The 23,834-nt window shown below is 33.3% G+C and overlaps 1 protein-coding gene across 3 annotated transcripts in view; it reads right to left on the reverse strand.

Moving 5' to 3' along the window:
- Positions 1 to 23,834, reverse strand: part of Slit2 (slit guidance ligand 2) — a 345,916-nt gene that overhangs the window by 106,831 nt on the left and 215,251 nt on the right. For all 3 annotated transcript variants that reach the window (XM_063230084.1, XM_063230083.1, XM_063230085.1), the window contains exons 6-9: positions 22,576 to 22,647; positions 17,368 to 17,439; positions 14,777 to 14,940; positions 12,329 to 12,467 (exon numbers count right to left, since the gene is read on the reverse strand). In XM_063230084.1, the coding sequence (XP_063086154.1) occupies positions 12,329 to 12,467; positions 14,777 to 14,940; positions 17,368 to 17,439; positions 22,576 to 22,647 (447 nt within the window). The remainder of the gene's footprint in view (positions 1 to 12,328; positions 12,468 to 14,776; positions 14,941 to 17,367; positions 17,440 to 22,575; positions 22,648 to 23,834) is intronic.

Raw genomic sequence — 23,834 nt, forward strand, 5'->3', positions numbered from 1 at the left:
TATCACTCATTAATTATCAGTAATATGCTTTATTTCCATTCTGTGCAAATTATATTATATGGTTGGAACTTCATGGTGATGAAAAGCAGACATATTTATTCCCTCATGGATGTTTCACTGACAGTCTAGTTTTTCAGTCAGCTATCAAAACTAATTTCTTCATTAAGAATTTCTATAAAATGCTATTTTCATCATTGTCATTTCTGGAAAGTCAGTATCTTGTTTTCACAAATTTTAGTCAATGGCTGAAGATCTTCCCTGAAAGTTCACAATTCAGTCAGAACGACTAGAACAGTTACAACAATCACTAAGATCTCTAGACATGCTCAGATATGTTATAATTTATGCTTAATCTACAATTCATTTTATTGATAAATATCCCTACCAATGCAAACAAAACACAAAGTTAAAAATAAGGTCGTAATTTTTAGAAAATGCACACTACAAGTTATAAAACAAGATTTTCTGATAGTATAGTATTAGATTTTATATTGAAGTTTAAAGATAGAACAATGATGCTGATGTATTGTTCAATATTATGATGCACCATGACTTAATATTCACATGGCAAACAGCTTCACTTACGAAGTATACAACAGTAAGCTGAACAATGACATATACCGTGGGTCTGACTGCTTTCCTGCATTTATCTATGTATTTTCAATCCTGTTTAAAAGCATCCGAAAGAGAGCTTATATTGTTATTTACACTGACTCAGCAGCTAATTGGTTTTTTATTACACTGTCTCAGCAGTCCATTAAGGCAACATGTAATTGCATCCTTTATTCCAAGAGCCAGATTTTCAAGCAGGAAAATATACTACTATTGACAAACATCCAAAAAAATATTTCAAAATGTCTGCTGTCTCATTTTGTTAGTGAACAAGCAGTTAATTATGTATTTTCTGGAAAATTTAAGATGAAGTGTTTTTCTTTTTCATTACGAAATAGTGGATAAACTGCAAACAACACTCATCTCAAATTGTATCTCCCTATTGAAACAAGGGAAAAAGTCTTTAAGCCAAAGTAACAAAACATATGAGACGTGAATATTACAGTTTCCAGGTAATGGTAAAAAAATCAAATAGCATTTTCTAGCTCCTTTAATCTTCTGATCTAATAGCATCAAATCTGCTGAATTTTACAGTGCTAATTTGAATCCATTGTTCCATGAAGAATCTAATTAAAGACATTCCAGAGTTACAAAAACAGATAATGTAACAGCTAAGATACATTTGCATGCAGAAGATAAAATCCATTATAACCAAGAGACTTCCAAAAGTCAAGCCTTTGGAGAAAATGCAATATTTTGATTTTGAAAGTAAAAATTATTTTGCAACATGAGAAGTAGAGAAAATTGTATACATTGCATACTCTGATAATTTTTTCCATGTAAATGTAACCAGAACTTTTCCCTTCTCATGATTCATTTGGTCAAATATTAAAAAGTCATCATTGTGAGTACATGTGTGCACACAAATACCTATATAAATCTAGACACATATATACATATGTATGGCTTTAACCACTTCTACTTTAGAAGGAAATTTTAGTTATATGTCAATAAGATCATAAAATGAACAGTTTTACTACTATACTAAAAAATGTCAGTATGCTTAGTCAGGGTCAGAACTTTCTTTTCTTCTCTCCCAGTCCTACATTTTTCTGAGTATACCTACTGCTATCTGAGTATACCTACTGTAAGACACAAGTAAGTTTCAATGCCTTTGTTTCTAACTTACAAAAGCAATATACACCACTTAATGGCTATGTCTCCAAGTTTTTAAAAATGGAAATCATGGCATTTCCTTCTATTGTATTTTCGGAACTCTTAGAACATGGCAATTATGTTCAGGCTTAACTTTTAACCCAATTAATTTCAATTCCATCACTGTCGACTGAAGCACACAGTGACATAAAATGCAATGCTATCAGTGAGATCATATGTCAGCAAAAATTTACAGCACACACCATGGTTAGGAAACCAAAAAAATCGCCAACTAGCTAGAAAACGTTTACAAGGTACTAAACAATTCTAGGACATTTAAAAATATAGTTATAGCTCACTGACATTCAATTTCTACCCATTCTCAATATTTTGCAAATCCAGTTACTTTGGCAGACTACATAAAATAATATCATATGCTAAATCTTAAATAGCTCTCCTTAAAAAGTCTTGAGTTTTTTTTTTAATGTGTCTTTTAGTGATTATGAGTGTGAGCTTTGGATTTAGGTAGATTTGGATTAAATATTGGACCTGCCTCTGGTTAGTTTTATGGACCTTAGAAAAACTATTTTCCTTTTTTGTGTGCTGGATTCCCTTTCTGCAAAATGTAGAAAACAGAACATAATATTTAGGTAAGAACTATGTAAGGTGGAAAGCAAGTGTTTTTATTTTGAAAAGTAAAAGAATAAAAATATGAGAATGTATGTATATATATATATATAAAACCATTCATATATATAGCATTATATAACAATTCTACAATATATATTAGTTATACATATACAAATGAGGCAATCTATGATGATTTGCTAATATAAAATATTTATAGTCTCTAATATAAAAATAAAAATATAATAAATATAAATATATATTTAAAAACTAATTAACAGTATTTTTTTTTTTTTTTTGTCTTTTTCCTTTTTATCGGTACCGGGAATCGAACTCACGACTGCCTGCTTGCAGGGCAGGTGCTTATGCCACTGAGCTAAATCTCCAGCCCCTAGTATTTTTGTACATAATTCAGTAACTATATATTAAACCAATACTTACACACATTATTCATATAGAGACTGAAAAATATATAACAGGTTGAATTTTCTATGATCAAAATGATTAAAAAATAGCACTTTTTCTAATTTGGAGACAGATTCAGAAAAGTTTTACAATACCCAGTTAAATATGAATTTGGATTGATTGTCTCTGTAATGTACAGCCCAGATGCTGATTATACATGGCAATAAAACTGACAGTTGTTTGCATTTTCTCCATCTGCTTTTAACGTAAATGGCAAAAACAGCTGCCAGAGAATAGAACATGGATTTAATGGCTTGACAGGAGGGAAGGCAAAATGACTCTGGCTTCTGAATCTAAATGGCTCAGGATAGCAAATATATTCTAATCATAGGTAACATCAGCTCAGCCTCTGAAAAGGAGGAAACAGCTATATTCCTTTGAGGTAAAGATTCTCTTGGTATTCATAATAAAGTCAAAGTAAGTACTGTGCATTTCTAGAAAGTCACTACCACCTTTAGGACAGAATGTGTACCACTGAAATCCTTCATATGTCTATGTGAAATGACCCAGCATATTTTAGATTACAGCATTATTTCTGTTCTGTTATACAGTCTTCAGATCTCTCTATGTTTAATAAGTATTTCCAGCAGCTGAGTGCATACTGGTCTCTGGAGGGAAACTTTGCATTAGATAGCATTTTTGCTTTAGGACTTGTCCACACTGCTTATCAGCCATCCCTGTGTTGGGATATTTGTTCCTGAAAATTACCTATTTCCTTAATCTTATTTTACTGCTTCTGATGTCATTCTAGAATACATATCCATAAATACAAATTCAGTTGATGTTTTCATAGGAGAAAAACGATTCTTATTCTATTTGTTCTTATAGTCATTTATAGCAAGAAAAAAATGTGTGTGTTATGTGTGCACATGTAGAATGTGCCTGTGTGAATTTTGAATGAATGGTAGTTATTTTTACTTATGCTTAAAGAAATAATGTATTTCAATGCAAAGATGTACTCGGTGTACACAATCAAGTGGTTTAGGCTTAAAGAAACAAAGACAAGTATATGACTATGCTTTCACATATAGTTCTTTAAATTTTGTTCTTTTGCTTTTCATTAGTAACTAAAATCTTTTGGGCACTTACTCTGAGTCAGCACTGAGCTAAACCACACTGTTACTAATCATTATAGTTTCAGAAACATTTGTAAATTACTTCTGTATTTCTCTGCTTTAGCTACGTTAATCAATGAGTCGGCTGTAGTTTCCATTCTCCTTCACCCTTGCATTAAATTACTCTTCAAGTTATCCATTATTGTTTTTCCTAAAGTTTATACAACATTGTGATTATTAGTGGAACATAACTATATAAATTTTCATTTGAGACTTTATGACTGGTTACCCATAAATCTATAACATAATTGCTGAAATACAAATGATAAATTTATCCACTTGGATAATGAACAACACTTTGACGATACCCCAGATAGGTTCTATTTTATGCTAGAGTCAGCACAGGTCTTATTGTGCATTTGAAAAGTCTTCATTTATTTCCCATAGAAGTTTTAAGGCAGTCAATTGCATTATTCCTAGAGTTACCTCCTGGAATAGCTTCCCATTCCCATAACCAGGCTACTAAGGTGCCTTTTTCATCCTTTTTAGAGAAGAACATGCAGTCACCTTTCCTCCACACCACCCTCTACTCCATGTGAGAGTGATTCTTCTCTGACAAGCAAATTTAATCAAGCTACAACCTTGCTTAAAACATTTCTTTGCATTACATAAAATGCAATCCAAAACATAAAGTAAAAATAATTTTGAATAACAGTTATATGAAAAATGTCCTCAAACATACTGTAACTATGACTGCTGTTTTATAACAAATATCTTCACAAAATCATGTTATTTGGTTTCTGTAAGTATGTTTGAATATAATGAGTCTTGACTTTCATCTGTCTTAGTGACATTATTTTATTTTGATGCTAATTACTTATCTAATGACATGTTAGTGTAAAATATTATTTGATAAAAGAAAAACTAGCTCTTTTATGGTATTTGGTGAATATATATCTAGTTTCTGTTATAGTGACTATCTCAGAACAAAATTTGAAAATATCCTTTTAATTCCAAACATTAGAATGACAGATCCTAATCTGAAATTAGATCTGCATAAAACTTAATGAAACTACTTTTCTCTAGTAAACAATTATAAAAAGGTTTGTAACACGCCTGAAAAAATTAAGTAGTTTCCTATAGACTGTTTCAGTAAGAATGACAACAATTTTTAGAAATACTGTCATCCTGTGTTAATTATTACACATAAGGTTTTGAAAAGTGCTCTTAGAGGTATTTACAATAGGCATAAACAATGAAAGTATTTTCATATTAGCCAGCCTATAGAAACAGTTAAAATTCTTCCCGGTGAAAACAATTTCACTTGTGAATTACAAGTCTGATTAATGAGACAAACACAGACTACAACTCAGTGATGGCAAACCTTTTAGAGATGAGTGACAAGCTACAACCAAAAACCCACTTGTTTACAGCAAAATGTCATCACTGCAATTAAACCTGAAGAGTGAAGTTATAGTTTAGGAAAAAAAAAAACTTACATTAACATCTTTGGTCTTAAAAGAGAAACAGATAGCATGTAGGCTATGAATTTACCACCACTGCTATCACCTATTTCTTTCTTTCATATAAAATTAAACAAAAATTGTGTAATTTGCTTTATTTCAATATTTCCTCATCATTGTCTTAAATAGTAAAATGAACTTATTCTACAAGTGCTAAGAAAAAATGGTCACGCTGTATATCACATTCACTTTTCCAATTTATTGAAAAATTTGGGGCTACCATTAAAATAAAGTGAAGTAATGGATCAACATGTTAGCTGTGTAATTTACCGAGATATTAAGGGCATTCTGACAGTTAGAAACTCATGTTTCATTTATAATTATTTGCAATTCTCTTACATCAGTCAGTACCAAACAGCCTACAGGATGATCAAATCTAAGTTACAGTCCCCTAACATACAGAAAGACCAAAGATTTTAACATAGAGTCATAACTATTTGATATATTTAAGGAATTAAAATTTGGCAAGTTGCACGTGCAAACACAGCATGCAGAGAGTGCAAACCATATATGAGAAGGATTTGTCTAAATAGAAATGAAAAAGTAAGAAATTTTAATTGGTACATTCAGTGTTGACCACACAAGTTATAATCAGGAAAGATTCATTTTTTCTTTCATTGCTTTAAATTATGCATTCCAGTGATTTGGAGGAAGGAAAATAAATAAAAGTATCTGCAAATCTTATGTTTAATCTCCATGGTTATGCGTTTCTTTGAAAGAGGCTTCTGCATTACTGGACTAGGAAAAATGGTTCAGTAAATGAATTTTCATTATATTTTAGGCATTTTGATTAGCACTTCTGATAACACTGTTGCACCTTTCATGATCTGCAATACATCTTTAGAAACATGGAAACCACAGTCAGAAGACCCAGGACAAAAATGTCACTGCTATTTTTCTCCCTTCCCGTAATTTGAAGATTTTGCTGATTTTCTTTAAGATAAACGAAAAGGAAAAAACTACATAACTACCAATTTCTGAGTCAGAAAAGAATCGGTCCAGAGTAGATGTGATAGGATGTAGGAATAGGAAGACATAATAAATTGCTACAACCTACGTTCTCGCCAAACATTTCCCACGATTTGTGGAATTTCTATATAATGGCTCGTAAAGGCAACGTGCAGCAGAAAATCCATACCTTGATTGAAGAGAACTAAATGTCTACTTTAAAGTGATACATTACACTGTATTCAAAATTTACCTCCTGAAAATGGTATCTAAAAAATTTCACTTGAAGTTTCAACGTATGTGGTTTGTGGTTTTTTTTTTTTTTTTTAATTACGGATGAGATCCCACATAGTCTGCCCTGAGGTACTGCACCACTTTGAGGGAAAAGTTTTTGACTAGCAGGATCCATGGCAGCAAAGTGCTAGAAATTTCCAGGGCAGCAACAACTTCCTCATTTTCCATTTAATTTTGTCTTGAATTAATGAATTTGTTCCCTTCATTAATCTTTTCACTAAGCACTTGTTAATGGTATGAAATGTGTCCATATTATGTGCCTGAGCTTTCATGGTGTTGGTAAAGAACTGCTCAGTATTGAGGCAGAAATAGAGAGGGAAACATATTTTTCTATCCTGGTAAAGCTTTCAGAGTGTCAGGACAGTGGGGCATTACTCAAAGTGGCAGATTAAACTGTGGTATGTCCCATGCAGACAAAATTCAGGGGAATAAAATAACATTTAATGAAAGTAGGGAAGATGACATTATCATGAATTATAGATACAAAGTAATATGAAGCAGCTCTGTTTTGCAAATATTCCTATAATTTAATACTGTGTCTTTCTCTCTGCTTCTATGTTCTCTTCTTAGGTTAAGTTTCCTAGAAATTTTTCTCTGTTATTCTTCAGATAATCTACCAGTTTCTTCTTAGCACTTTCATATTTTCTCTTCTTCCATATTGCACATTATATCTAACTCTCTGTAAAAGCTTGATCAAGAAAGGGTGCTGCGTTTTGAAGTCAAACAAATCTAAAGGGGAGTAGATCAGTGCAGCCATTTCAGAGTTGAACTTTCTGGTAAGACTGGTTAAGTTTTTTTTAAAATCTTTCTCATTTTAACACCAAGTGATAGCTTTTGAGAAACCTGAGTTGAAGATCAATAGGCTTCATTAGAGTGGAAATTTGGACTTTAGAAAAAGATGCCGAAGACTCACCTGTAACATGACTGAATTAATTTATATATCTCAAGAAGAAGAGTGTCTTTCAAATGCTGGCTTTCTCAGCTAAAAAGAGGAAAACTATCTTAAAAACATACAAGATTCAAATCAATATAGGGAGCAAAGAAAATCAGTAGCTTTTTGGTATGCTACGCCAGTTTTAACCTGCACATTAAATATTCTATTCATTCAACATTCCTCTTACTGATTTTATGCTAGTAAAGCTCAATTTGTCTGCATAAAGAAAAAGAGCTGTTTCCTGTTTGTTTATTTATTGATGTTGTTTAAGATAGTTTGATATTTTAAAGATGGATCTGTGCTAAATGTTTGACAACTTTTTAACAACTTTTTAAATTATACACTCACTAAATATATATTTATTAAACATTTAACGAGGGCCAGCTATGTGCCAAGGTAGTAGATCTGTTGCTGTGTATTTAGTGGTGATCACAACAAAACTGGTTTTGCCTTCTTAAACTTTATACTTTAGTCTAAACAAACACAACTACACATAAAAGTTTACATGCGAAAACTAGGTGTAGTCACAACTGCATTCCTAGCCTACACATGGGAAGGCAGATCATGAATCAAGGTGAAATCATTAGTTAATGACAACTTGTAAAGAAAGCATTTGTATCCTTTTTTCTATTTAATTTCATAAACAACCATCCCAGGTCAAGGGGAAGATAAAGTGATAGGTCATATGTAGCTAATCCAATTTGGTACATACTAGGGAAATGTTAGTCTCTCTATATCCTTCTTCCTCTTATTCAAAACCTGATTTTAAGATAAAATTCCATAGCAATGAATAAATGCTTTAGGAAGTAAAATAGTGTATGAAATTTTAGTTGCAAGGACAAATCTGGAAAAAAGAATGTGTGATTTTTTCCTACCTCAAATCATATATATTTGATAATATATACATAGTACTTACATACTTTTTATTAGAATTATATTAGGAGACATTTGAAAGGAAAAAGATATACTATATACCATGAAAGCAATTCAACAGTACTGAAATATCTGATAATATGAAAACAAAGCACTCTGATAGTTTGTGGTAAAATCCAAATTTAAAATATCTGAGCAATATGAGAGGAGTTTATAATTTTCAGTTCATCATATATTAAAAACCTAGAATCTTGGAAGGTTAAAATACTGCTTTATGTTTTCATCTTACTAATCCTTCATTGTTTTAATCCTTCATTATTATAAAAATAAGAAAGAAATAAAAGCAAGGTGTCATTAAACCAGTGAGTTACATCACTATAACAAATGATAATGAAAGTATTTGTTGGCACTGAAGATCAATCTGATTTATTATCTGATGCTCTACTGATAAAGCTGATAATGTAATAATCAGAGAAGTTAAATTCACCTACAACTTCACATCTGCTTTCATCTTTACTTATAAATTTAATTTATTGTAGCTTTTACTCATACATTACCTCTTTCACATAGGCAAATTCAATGGGACGTATTATTTAGTGTAACTTTCATGGTAGTAAATTCCACTATTATGCAAAATCTATAGAGCATACAAAGTTATGATAAAAAGTAAAACAGACTACAAAGAGGAAAGCACTTTAAATGTCTCACTTTGCTTTCAATAAATTGCTTACAGTTTATTTTTCTTTCTCATCCTACAATAGCTTTCTGTAATCCTTTCTGGTAATCTGATCTGATCAACTTCTTTCTTATGTTCACAATGATACTGCTCGTATTGTCTTAACTCTCACATTCTTTTCTTCATGTTCCTTCTGGTTTTCTGATTGGATGTTTCTCTATCTTAAAATCTGCTCTTTACAGCAACAATTGCCTTTTCTTAAAAAGAATTCTTATTCAAACTCTTCCTACTGCCCGATGTCGGTTTGCTCTAATATTCAGAATACTTCCTTTGTTAACTCTGAGAAGTGGTTTGCTATCAAAATTGATTCCTCTAAGAACAATACACTCGCCAAATCCCAAGTGTGGCTCACTAGCAGTAATATCTGTGTTTGCAGCTCATTGCTACTGGATGTCTTTTTCTACTTTCTATGTTCCAGCCCTCTGTTGTTTCTGTTTTGGATTTGGAGCTTCTGTGCTCTTGTTCTCCTTTCCACTGGTCATTTAATGATAAACTTTGCTTTTTCTTATACTAATTGCTCCAAAATTCTTGCCTCCAGTTCTTGTGCCACTCCAGAAGTATGATAGAGTACATTATTTTACAGCCTCTAAGGGTGCCATTGAAATTTCAGTATTTCACTGACTGGCCTCACCATCATGCTCCTTGCCAGGTGTGGTGCTGCTCCTCAGCCCCTACATGCAGTGATAGAACCATCTCCTTGGCATCAGTCACGACTGAAATCTTTGGTTTACATTTCTCTGTTACAAGCTCATTTCACCAACTGCCATGACTTCTGCTTCTGTACTAACTACTCTACCTGGTTCCACTTCATCATCCCCTCTGTTACCCACTAGCTCAAGCTCTTTGCTATCTCCAAAGATCAGTGGAAGACCACTTAAGAGGTCTCCTACATTGCATTCTCTTTTTTGCCAAAACCTTAACGAACAATTTTAAAGCAATTTCTTCAGGAACATTCATGTTAAACTCCTAGGTTCGATGCTTTGCAGATAAAGTATAATATTTTGTACTATTAAGACCCTCCATGAATTGGTTCCAGGCTCTTTTCACTGTTATGTTTTGTATCCATTCAAGAACTAAAGACCAGTCAAACTGAGTTCCTTTTTTTTTATCGTCTCATATTGCCCTCTGGTGGACTGATACTCCTAATCTCCTATCAATTCTGAAGGCCTTCTCTCCTCTCTCCATTTCCATTCACTATCTTTCTCTCAAGGCTGGGTTCTGATACCATTTCCCCATGGAAGCTTTCCTGATTGAGGCATTATTTTGGGGATCAATTAGTATACTCTAGTCCCTATAGTTCTACATGTTAATTAGCTCATTTCAAATGATAATCCTTAGTTTCACATAAAGACACAGTGCACAGGCTAAACAATTTCCACAGACTTCAGAATTATTAAAGTAGCAAGTAAAGCTGGGATTTCAGCTAACATGTTCTGACTCTGTTGAACCATTGCATTTTCCCTGTGCTCTATGCCCTCTGCAGTATCTTCAAGTGTACGTGTTCGTGTCTTCTAACATTTTTTTATTTGAATCTTACTTCGGAGTTATCAAATTGTATCTTAAATTTTCTAGTAACATAGAAGCACTGGAGAATTGATGATATTTATTTACTTAAATGCTCGTGCCTGAATATGACTGTAAATGACTAAAAATGACTGTACTATGTTCCTGTTTATAACGTTAGCCTGTTTTCTGTTGTCTTTTTTTAATTGCATTTAGTACAGTCCAACTGGCTTAAATGCCTTCAGGAATCCCTGGCTTTCAAATTTGACAGAGATGCCTTCCTTAGAACAATATTTTCTCTGATGCCTCACATGAATCTGTTACACTAAGAAGGTTCAAACCCAAATCTCTCAAAGATAATGCCACTTCTGCATTTGTTCTGACTTTTCCAAGGAATGTCACCTACCATTTCGAAAACCATCCCTCATTCTTCTTTGAAGGTTCAAATATAAAAATATTTAAAAACAGTTTAGTGTTTCATCAATTAAAATTTTGTTTTGAATAATATTACTGAGTACATACATTATTTGGTGTTTTGGTCAAATCTGCATAAGTTCTTGCGTATACAGACGAATCTATCTTATATTCCAAAGCTCAAAGAACACTCTGAAACACATACTAGATTCTTTAAAATAACGGTGGCAGGTCCTGTAAACGAAGCTTATTTGCATATAAAGTTGATTAAAGCAGTTAAATTCTCATGTAAACTATAGAAAAAAAGTTAGATTGCTAAGAACTTTTAAATATGATAGTGTATTGACCTTTGAGAAGGTCAAAATACATATTTTATTATTTCATCCCAAAATACACACAAAAACCTATACTGAATTGCAATTTTGAAATGGTCTGAAAAACAATAGGATAGGCTGGGTGGTTTGAGGTGCTTTTTTAATCAGTGAGTACTGAGGAAAACATTTTCTCTATGTCTTTCTCTAGGATGGTAAAAGCATTCCATTTTACACTTTAAGTGACCTATTTTATCACAAAATCTATCTTTGGCAAGGACACAGATGTGCATTTAGTAGCTGCATACAAAGTACCTATGTAATACTTTGTCATAAGAATGTGGCCACTGATGGAGATTAAGCACTAAATCAGGAAAACTAACCCTTACTAACTAAAAAATCTGCACGTAACATTTTATGTTTCTTATACTTGGCTTTGGACTGTTCATTCAAACAAAGCAGTAAAACTACACTTTAAAACAAGCCTTTGGTAAGGTGGTGCCTCGTTTAGTTATCTTGGTTCTCTGGCTAACTCACCCCCAGCTGCCTCCCTCTGTGTATTTCCAGAGCTGTAACCTGTCAAGTGATAATAACAAATATACACACAGGAAAGTATGGAAATATACACACAGGAAAATACTCTTTTGTTTTTTCAAAATATAACCTAAGAAAAGAAAAAGGACTATTTTTAATGCATTCCTTTAAATTCTACTTTTGCAAATAAATAAATAAACAAAAGAAGAAGAAAGAAAGAAAATGTTAGCCACTGAAGGCACTTAATTAAACAGAGTTAAGGGTCAATACACTTTTGAAAAGAACATTTGTCTAAGGTAATCGATCAGAAGTGCCTCTGATAAATCTAAAGTGTCCTAAGGAAAATCATGGTTTGATTTGCTGGAAAGATGGAGGAAAACAAAAAGGAATTGCAGGGCACATACATTTCTGTGATGGTCTCTGGCAGGTTTGTGGGGATCTCGGTGAGCCCTTTCCCACGACAGTCTACGATATTGTTGCTGCAGGTACACGCAGCAGGGCAGTGCAAAACGCTGCAAGAAGGGGCCATAAATGACTGGTGACCTAAAGGAGACAAACGGCAGTCAGTTTTCCTCCTGAATTTTGGAATAGTAAAACACATAGGCTTAGCTCAGTTAACAGAAATTGCAACAAAAATACATTTCTCTAAACACATTCATTTCTCATAAAATGGTCCTATATTTCTGAAATGTATCTTAGGAGGCATGCATTTCTATTTTTAGGCCAATATTTAAATGAAGCAAATAAGATTTTAGAAACTGTTCATAAAAATGGTAATTTTTAAAAGTCGACAAAATTGCGAGGAGGCTAAATTTAGGTTTAAGACAAGAATTCTATTCCAAATTATTCTTGAGTTCTCCCCAAAAGCAGTAATTTCAACTTAATCAACATTCATTTCTAATAAGATGAAGTAGTTTGGCCTTCATCAAATTTATGTGGCTTAATTTAGTTTGTGTCCAAAAGGAGTAACATGGACAGACTTCGTGTTGGTAGATATAAATGTTGTTCAAAGTATATTATCCTGGGCCAATAAAAGTGGTGAAAATTAGATAATGGTAAGTTTGATGCCTGGATAGGTTCAAGATAGCTACTTTCTTTAAAGTCATTGTATTCACTTGTATGGTGTCAATCAGGATTGTTAATCCATGTGATCCTCTTCTGGGCTTTATATTGTTTATAATTTTACCATTACTGCTTAAACTGCAGCCAGGTGTTTTGACAATCCAAAATTTGGAAACAAGATCAACTGAAATTAGACTTCATGATGGGAATTATGGACAACACAATGCCTGTGGGCTGCACCAAATGGGAATCTGCAAAGCCACGGTCTCTCTAGGAGAGCAGGGACGGCCTACAGAGCCGCTGGGAAGGACCCAGGTTTGGGGCTGTGCCAAGAAAAGGCTGTGAGCCATGTTCTACTCCCTTTCCTTTAGACAATAGTATTCTCAGGCTTAAAAAGAAATGTGAACTTGCCTTCTTCCTCATCTAGAAAACAGGAAGGAAAAAGCAAAGAGAAAAAAGTGGTTAGTAGTGAATTGTTAGTCATTCCATCGCTTTATTTTTAAAAAACAATCAGGCCTACTGAAAACATTCCAGGGCACTGTAAGAGGAGGGAATTTTAAAAAGAATGGAAAAATTTATTAAAACATCTAAAAGATAGAGTCAAGTACTAGCAACAGCTCTTTGTTCCTTTAAAAAACTATTTGTGAGGCATCCCCTTGGGATGCTTGGGGAACTGGTCCTATGACTCCCATAGACACCCAAATCTGAGGATGCTCCAGTCCCTTCTATAAAATGACAGTATATGGATGCAAACTGCACTCACCCTCCCTATCCTTTGAACACTTCTAGGTTACTCACAGTACCTAAGACAGAGTAAGTACTATACAAATAGTTTGCACTGAATTACTTAGGAAACAAAGATGAGAAAAAATTTGTACACATTCGCAATTTTTTTCAAATACTTTCTATCTGTAATGGTTGAATCTATGATTATAAAACTTATGGATAGAGAGAGCCAACTATATTACATATACATTAAAAAATGAGCACGACATATATTTTTTGCTCCATTACATTTTGAACAGATATATCTAAAGCAGAACCAGTCCTATATTTATAAAATATACTACATATCCATAGAGATTTGTATACATAAATACATGAACATATAAATATACATGTGCACATTGTGTACACGTTACAGCATTGTGTGAAGTTACAATTTTTCATTGTATTTTAATCTCTGGTACAGAGATAAAATTACACTGCTCACACAGTTGTTCTGAAGGGACTGGGATGAGGCAGCATACATGAAACATTAAGATTGGTGCATAAGTGTACAGAACTGACTGTTAGGTACTTAAATCTTTCATAACCTATATTGCATTTTTATTTCTATATTTTGTTTTTTAAGACACTCATTTATTTTAGGTAGATTTGAATAATTATATTTGTGCACATGAAAAATATTTAATCACTTGGCATTTATGATGAAATTATTTAACTTCACAGCAGGGATCCAGGATTAGCTAATCAATCATTTTTCAGTTGTTAATATAAATGTGGATACAAATTGTTACTTACAGAGGAAAAAAATGAGTAGAAATTAGAACTAAAATCAAAGAATTTTCTGTAAGTTAGAAAAATCTCAGGTATAAGTAAGTGGCAATTTCTAACTATATACAAAAGCCTTAGAATGCATCTTTACCACCCCTGCATAAAGGTCCCCAGAGCGTGATCAGCACACAATTGCACATTAGCCAGCAGCCCTGCATTTGAAGCATTCATCCCTCACATCTGGCTAAACAACAGCACAAGATACTCTAACGTAACTCTTCATTCTGTCTTACCGCTGCAGACAAACTCTCGTTTCTGAACCTCTGCTACATTGTGGCCTCTCAGATGTGAAGGCCCCATGCACTGAGTGTACAAGCCCACCCGGGGCCTCTGGCGAAGCCAGTCGGAGAGCCAGGCCAGGTGGCAGTCACAGTACAGGTTGTTCGAATGCAGCCGACTAAAGGAGAGGAAAGAGGTTCAAAGCAAGAACACAGAAAATAGTTACTTCAGAAATGGAAAAAATCATCAGTTAGTAACAAATGTTTATTTTTTATACAGGAGATGAAACAGCCAATTTCAGTCTAATTATTTTAATGCAACTGTCACACAACCACAGAATCAAGTCTCTTTTTACTTAGGTAAATACTCAGAAGTAAGTATTTCATGTGCAAGAGGACCACATGATTATTTTGCCCCTATTCATTTGAACACGTAAAGAGAAAATCATCAGTTGGGGCAAATTGCTCTGCAGTCCCAGCATAGAGAGCCAGGGGAATGGGCTGGAGGAAGTGAGTGGTGGGGGCAGAGGGCAGGCTAATAAACGTTGCGACTCAGTATGAAATATCAGTTCTGCTGTTATTAGTCTCTACAGAACTGCTTGCAAGATCTTTTTAGCAGGTCACGTTTTGCTGAACAAGGCAGAATAATAATTCAATATCAAATGGTTTTCTCACACCCCTATTCTGATTCTCTTCTTTTTGTTTAATCTCAGAAAAAGGATTAGCTGCTTTGGGCTCTTGGGAACCATCCCCAACGAGCAGAGCCTGAAATTAAAAGGCGAAAGTGGCTGGCACTGAAGGAATTAAGTGAGTCCCTCTTCGTTGGCAGGATCCATGCAAGATCGTGGATTGCTTCCAAGTGGCAAATGGCACTTCCTCATTAATAAAATATCAGACAAATGTATGCACTAAATTAGGTAAATGACTTCAAACTGGCTTTTATGTTTCTCAAACTAAAGAAAGGAACATCCAAAGCTATAAATCAAAGCATCATTCCCAGAATCATCTGTGACACTGTAATACCATTTTAGTCTTTTTTAGCTGATGTGCTCAATTCTAACCCAATAACAGTAATGCACAGTAAAACATGGAACTTAGTCCAGAAAGATAATTGGACTATAAAAATGTAATTTTTAAGTAGCTGTGACACTATAGAGCCATGCACTGACCAAAGCAAAGGAATTTAAAGATGACTGTTTTACATCTCCTTGAGCCTGTGGGTAAGGAATAGATTGTCTTGCATAAAAACCAGAAAGCATATAGCATTGAACAAAGGCAAAGCAGGTGACCTTAGGCTCAATTTGCTTAAAAGTGAAAACGCTATCCTTTGGAAGCAGTAGTGCATTCCACATCGTTCTTTTCTAAATATGACCATCTAAACCTACCACAACACAGTGAAAACCTGTAAGCTGAAATAAAGAAGAAAATAAAAATTTAAAAAGCTGATTCTTAAGACGAACTTGTGCATTCCTGCAGGAAAATAAGGGCCCTGATGATATCATTTTACAAGATTCAGTGGTTTTATTTTGCCAAGACTGGAAGCATGCTCAATTTTTTTCTTTAAGAAAAAGAATTTACCTCTGTTTGTGCACATACCAGCCCATACCATGGGATGATCATGTATGTAATCATGTACTGCAAGCATGTACTAATACTAATAAAAATAAGCTAAAGTTAATGGGAAACTAATTGTGTAAAATATTCAGTGAACTGGACTATTAATTACATCAGATTAGTCTCAATCTGATAGCCCCTGGAAGACAAAACTATATATTTTTAGAAATGCTTTAATTTGTTAAATCATATTCCAAAGGGACTCTGATGACTGATTATATGATTTGATTTTATTGAGAAGAAAATGATTTTGAGATTGGTATTCTAGAATTCACTGAAAAGCTAGCAATCTAATTGATTTTTTTGCAGACAGAAATTAAATATAATATTTTTCTAGTTATACGCTGTCATAAAATGAGAATTACTTTTGAAAATCCAGTTCCAGTAAGACTTACCTCGGAAAATAATTATTCCCACCCTAGGATTTAAGGAGTACTTTTTCTTCATGAGATAACAGATAGCTGTAGCTAATAGTTTGTTAGGGAATCATTTTTTTTCTCCAAAAATCTGAACGTTCATCGGTAACCCCTAAAAATTATTTTTAAATATACATGCTGGCATAACCTTAATTACAGAAGCACTAGAGGGTGATGCAGTGATTTTTACAATACAAAGACTGTTAGAGAACCAGTGTAGCTTTATTAGGTCTGCTTAGAGTACAGTAATAAAATCATAAAGATTTCTCATTTATCATTCCTGACAGCCAATCAAAGAGTCTTCTATTTCTTAATGAAATGTGACCTTTACAATAGCTCAAAGTAAATGTTCTATACTTTTTTCTATTGCAAACTTACTTTAATGTATATGATTCAAGTTTTCAGAATTAAGAGTTCATTTAGGAAAATACTGTTTTTTTGTATTTTTGTGAGTTGTGATTTTCTTCTTTACACTGTAACGAACCTCACAGCAGTCTCATTCTTTATTTACTAGGAGCAGTAAGGAATGTTCTTAATGAATTAAATTCATCTTGGTTTTAGTTTTTAATTACTTACAAAGTCCTCAGCTTAGGCATATGGTTGAAACTTGCAACAGAAAGTCTTGTAATGTTGTTATTATTGAGAGTGCTGTAGAATAAAAAAAATAGAAACATTAAACAAAAACATAGATCATCACTATTTATTTATATATAGAAAACTTCTTGTGGTTTTATTACATATTATGTAACTGGTAGAGATGGCATAAAGAAAGCACTGTTTAATACATGAGGTTATAATTTTTGTTTGTAAATAAATTTCAATGCATTCAGTCTTATTCAACCTTGGTAACAAATTCATGACTGTGGTGAGAACATTACATGCGTAACTTTCATTCGACTTTACACACATTGTGTGCCTGCATGTCTACTTACAAAGTTGGTTAAGGAATGAACATGGCACAGTCATGCTAGAAAATGGTACAACTTCTTACAGAGGCACTGTGTGTAATAGCATTCATAAATTAATGAACACGAATTAATTTTTTAAAGTAAAATCTCAGAAAAACAATACAGATCACTGTTTTCAGTTCTTGAGAGACCACAGTGCTAATTGTTTTTTTGCTATGGGCACTGGCTGCTGTTGAAATTTTGGTAGAAAGACTTACCTCTGTATGTGGGATGCTCTGTTTGAGCTGGTAGTATATTAGAAATTTAAGTGGTTAGTTACAAAACGGTGTATTGCTCCTTTTTTTAGTGCTATGTGGTAGCAATTATGCTTCCCCCAGGGCCAGCAAAGGTGGGTGGTCACGAGATTCATGGTAAGAATAAGTAAAACATGTGTTTGCTTCTCTTGTTTCTCATTTTTTCTCAACAGAAACACTGTTAGTTTTATCATTAATAATTATTTTTTAGGGAGGAAAGATAGATTGAAAACAAATCTTAAGAAATGATAACTTTAAAAAAAAGAAATGATATTTTTGTTCAAATATCAGGATAACTTAATTGTATGTAAAATTGTTTGGGGAAAAATTCATTTTGCGTAAGCACCAGAAAATTCTGGACTCTCATATAACACGCACCAAAATGGCATGCCAGTCCTCTGTTACAGACTTACGTTTCCTGTAAAATTTAATTCAGACTCCGAGGTTTGTTCTTGTGGCATTCACACATTGCAAAACTAGGTAGTAAAGAGAGGCAGTGCATGTTCTAGGTCTATAATTGATGTGCCCAACTTTAGTGAGAAGTGTAAATCCTTCAACCAAAGAACACTTTGTATGGCACAACTGGTACCCCTAATGCGCAGCTGGCCTAAAGAGAATGCATTTTGCTTGACCTGAACAGACTTGGTTCACAGACTCTGAATTATCTGACCTAGTTGTGGGTATCTGAAAACTAGGAGATCGACTTCTACCTTCCCTTGCAAAGTCAGGTTGAAACTCTTCTCACAGCAACAAGAAGACGGTCCTTTGGAGCTGAACATTAGCTGTGACAACAGAGAGTATCACTGCCAGTTTACCAAGTCTCACCATCCACAAACATCTGTGGTGCATTTCTTTCACCCGTTGCTTGTCTTTGCGGTTAGGTTGCTTCTTTCACTTGTGCTCCTGGTCTGACCACCACAGGCAACTGCATCGGCACAACCTGTCACGGTATTTAACTTCACCCCTGACTGCGGATCCTACCTTCCTTGATTCTTTCAGAAATATGCACTTATTGGTCATCATCCCAGTGTACTGCTACTCTCTCTCCCTCATCAATTCACTTTCCACATTCAGACTTTATTCAGAAGCTCAAAAGGGAACTCTTGAACGATTTTCTTATTGCAAACCAACTTCTCCAAAGGAAAAAACAAAATATCTTTAAATCTTATCAATTTTTAAATTTTGATAGGATGCCTCATTCATCCCTCTAGTTATTTCAATGTTTATTTCAATGTTTCAAATAATCCTTTTTTCCACCTTCAAAATTTACGTTGACTTAATGTGGTTAAACTCGTTAGAGTATTCTAAATGTGACCTTGAGGATACATTTTTGAATCAGTTCATATACTGCAGATACGCATCAATTTTTAAACTATAATTTTGTATATTTCCAGGAAAAGGAGTTTCCATTGAGTGCTGATGCCTGTATCTATTTTAGTTTCTCAAAATATTAGTTTGCATAATGCAGCAGAATAAATAACTTATCTTACTAGCATTTTATTGAATATTGATGTGACCTATCATATTGGCACTGATAGTGACTGAAAGATACAACTCACAACACTATTTTTAAAATTCATAATGATTAATATTATGTCAATGCAATATGATGACATATGTGTGTTTTGGCTATAGTCAATTTTTATTTTAAAGCAACAGAAACTTACATATTTACTTATATGTGAAAATTTCTTCTGTACGTATGTTTATTTATGTACTCAATTACTAGATTTTTCTTTGTAAAGAAAACATATTCCAGTAAAAAAGACATCTTGGTGTGTAAGTAGAAAACTGGCGTCTGTGTAGTCATCGAGTACTTCTTGCACTTACATTGTGATTTAGATGTTCTCGTTCCCTTTGTCAAGCAAGCAAGCATACAATGTACCATTTAATGGGTATGAATCAGTATTTCAGTGCAATTAAATTATGCCCATTCTGTGGATGACAAACTGCCTCCCTGTCTTCAGCTACTCTTGAATTCTCTTTTTATCTTGGATTTTATTTGCTCTCTCTACCACAGTATGTGTACAAAGTTAACAGATGTTCACCAGTGACTTAGAATAATTACCTAACATCTCCTGTTTGGGCTCGAAAGAGTCACACATTCACAAATTATTCATAGAATTAAAATAAAATAAAACCTAAAACACAGGTAACCTGGAATTTAAAGTGATGTGCAAGGTACTGTTCCTTCTTATTTCCATATAACAAAACACGTATCTTAGAGTCATAATGCAAAAGCAAGCAGATAGCTTTTGTCCTGGAAGCATTCTATGAACATGTAATAGGCAAACTTTTTATGTACTTTGCAAAAGATTTCAGTGTAATAAATTCCAGTCTTTTCTGCACATTATTTATCGAATTTTGCTTTTATTTTCATCAGTTTTTAAAAATGTTTGAAGTGTTAAGGTTCAAAAAGCATCATGTATGAAGATAATATCTTCATGATTTTATGAAATGTTAAATGCAAATGTGAAATGAAAACATTCACATTTCCTTATATCAGGGGGAAATTTAAATTATTTTCTTCAGCAAACAGGATCTCCTAATGATGTGTATCTCTTTGGGGCTTACTTATTAAAGTCCTCTAATGAGGACTAAAATGTCAACATTTTAGATTTTTAGTCTAATACTATGAAAATCACCTCTTTTAAGTATTTTGGGAAGATGACAAAAATGTAGACAGTAATAGTATTTCCACACTCTGTTTTTAAAAATAATGGTTTCAGGTGTACAAAATGTGTAAATATATATTCTATTTGTAGTTAAATAGTTCAGTGCCTAAACAGTTCTTGGTTCTCTGTCTAATGTTTTCCTGTCTGTAACTATTTATCTATACTATCCAGAAATACACAGAAAATACTCAATGTACATGTATATTGAATAAACAGTGTTTCCGTACCTAGTAAGAATTTAAGCTTTTAATTTAAAAGAGTAATACTTTGTTGGATTTAATTTTTCCAGAATATTCAGCAATTTTTTTATAAAATGACTTTCATATTTTTAGTTAAATATACTTTAGTAACAGATTTGTTGGCTTGTTTGGCTCTTTTTATTGAAGTAACCTGTCACAGTCTTTTTACATACAAAGTTTAGTGATTTTGACTACGGTTTGATATCACACCAGTACCATGAAGGCACAGTTGTATTGTAATTACTCAACTCTGAAGTGACTCAATGAGGTTTGTATCTTGAAAGTGGCTATAATATACAACACAAAATTTGATTGCACAATAAATGTATATGAAAAGCACTTGAAAGTTTTTCCTAAAGAAGTTAGACTACTACCAACAGAAACAGGTCAGCTTGCTGTACTTAGACAGCAGGGTGTATTTTTATATTTCACAATTTACATCAGTAACAATACACACGGTTTTGAAAATAGTGAGTAGCTCAGTCCATGGTACACCTAAAAACTCTACTCAGTTACGAGCAAGAAATTTAAAATCATATGGATAATGCTATTAAAACAAGCAATTCAAAGTAAAGGATTTTTCTTTTCAGAATTACGTTTTATTCCTGACAATTAATTTAAAAAGCAATGAAATTCATCTCTTTCCTTTCAGAAGTTGATGATTTTTGGATAATTTTTAACAAATGAACTAAACATTAAAAAGCTCCTTCACCTTTCCTTCAGTTTTAGGTTTTTAACCAGATCGTGTCAAGGATAAAATGGAACAGATGAAAATATATTTATTCAGGAAGGAAATCTGTGAGTACATTTTAAAATCTAGAAATGTAAATCTTTGACTGAAAAAAAAAGTATCCAGGAGCACACAGGCAGAAAGAGTGCTTCCATAAGCATAATTTTGATTAAAATTTATTTTATTAAAATATTTCAATAAAATTACAAAGGAAAATGTCAATAAGGATAATGATACATAGTACATTATTTCTCTTATTTTGTCATAAAATTCTTTTTCATATAGAAAAAATTAAAAATAAAACAAAAAATTTCAATAGAGATTACTTAGTTGCCTCTAACCAATTTTTTAGCTATGTCTACCCAGTAAGTAAGTGGATGTCAATATATAATTCAAGTCTGTTCGTGGTACAACTCAGTAGTAATGACTTAAAAAACAGACATAATGAGCAGGTTGTTAAGAATGGAAAGATTTAAAAATAACCCTACAAAGATTTTCTGCATTCAGTTCTCGTAAAAAAACAAAAAAGAAATACATTTTAAATGAGAAAACATCTTTGTATTCCCATAGCAAGTACAGAATATATCAACACATCAGTTACTAAGAGGCCTATTTTTTATGTTGTTATTTGAACAAAATTGATTTTATCTGAACATTTAGCCATTTGGGGAATTCTCACAAATCCTATGCCTCCTTGGGAGTATTTTATTATAAGGAGAATATTTGAGTGTTCTTTTTAACCATGCAACTTTGCCCAAATATAAAGATAGGAAACACACGATTTTGCACATAAATATTTCAACTCTGTACTCGTATTAAGGTAGCTTTTTTAGGGGATCATTTTGACACATGTCCTAAGCCAACAGATAAACCTCCACATTACTAATCTCCAGACACAAAGCTCCTGTTAAAGAAATAAGAGAAATAAGCAGTACTCACAGCACTTCCAGGTCCCGGAGAGCCCTAAACGCCCCATCTTCAATGCAGCTGATCTGGTTGTAATCCAGCTGCCTGTTAAACAGATTACAAGAATATATGTAAAGGGAATGAACAGGAGCAAGAGTAGGTGACAGGAAGACTGCTGAAGGCTCTGCGAAGCTCTGGCCGCACTAACTGAAATGCTTTCGCAAGCGCACTCATCTGCTTAAGAATGTCAAAAACCATTCTGGCCTCTCTCTGCGCCGCTAACTGAAATCTTTTTGTTCTGAACTGTCTGTACAAATAGCAGCCCTTGGAAAGCTCCAGTAAATAATAACTGCACCTTATATTAAATGCCATAGGAATGCAATTTCATTACATCAAGAAAAGCTATCCATTAAGAGCTTTCAGCGTCATCTTGCTGAAACAATTTCATTAAGGTAAAGGACTGTAAATCACTTAATGTCACATGCACCCCTCAGTGACCTAACAGAATCCATTTATCAGAGAAGCCCAGCTGCATGTTAATTTCACTATCCTTGGCAAGAAAGAACATGACTACTTTTAGGTTTCTTTCTTGTAAAAGCAGTTTTCCTTCCAAAACTCCAAATCAAGGAGGAGAAATGGTGAGCCATAGATCTTGCTGCCCGTCCCAACCAGGAGTACATTTTAGAAAGTTAGCAGTTGTCTGCTAGTAAAGAGCTTTATTCTCCTAATACAAGTTCTCCTAATTCAAGCTCTCTACAATGTATTTGTAGCAGTTTTTTCAGTCAAGAACATTTCAGAATGATACTCCAAGAAAATATATTTGTAATTATTTGAAAAAAATAAAATTTCTACTTTCCTCACAGGTGGTAATTTTGACCTAAATCCCTAGGAAATACACAAGTTTATTATTAAACTACTATACATATATATGGTAAAATTTTTGAATTCATATAATTCTTTCTAGATAATATGTAACTCAAACAAAAGAATCTTCTCCAGCAGATTATTTTATGCTAAAAACTGAAAGGTGGAGAGGAAAAGACAGATGTTCCAAAATGTTGAGTTTGCTTTCTCTACTTTTTCTTTTGGAATTAAAACTTCCATATTTAGACTAATCCACTGCTTGGTTGAAATTAACAACTAAGTAACCAAGATATATCTATATACTATCTTCTTTCTGCCAAAGAGTTGTTTAAACCTAGTAGCCTGATACTTACAGATATTGTTATTCAGGCAAAGAAAAAGTATCTTAATGCTTCACTTGAGATAGAAATGTTTTCCATAATAGGTGA

This window comes from Cavia porcellus, unplaced genomic scaffold (assembly GCF_034190915.1).
Source record: "Cavia porcellus strain 051 isolate PalLab524CR breed Dunkin Hartley unplaced genomic scaffold, mCavPor4.1 scaffold_18, whole genome shotgun sequence".
In the NCBI taxonomy this organism is placed as follows: domain Eukaryota; kingdom Metazoa; phylum Chordata; class Mammalia; order Rodentia; family Caviidae; genus Cavia; species Cavia porcellus.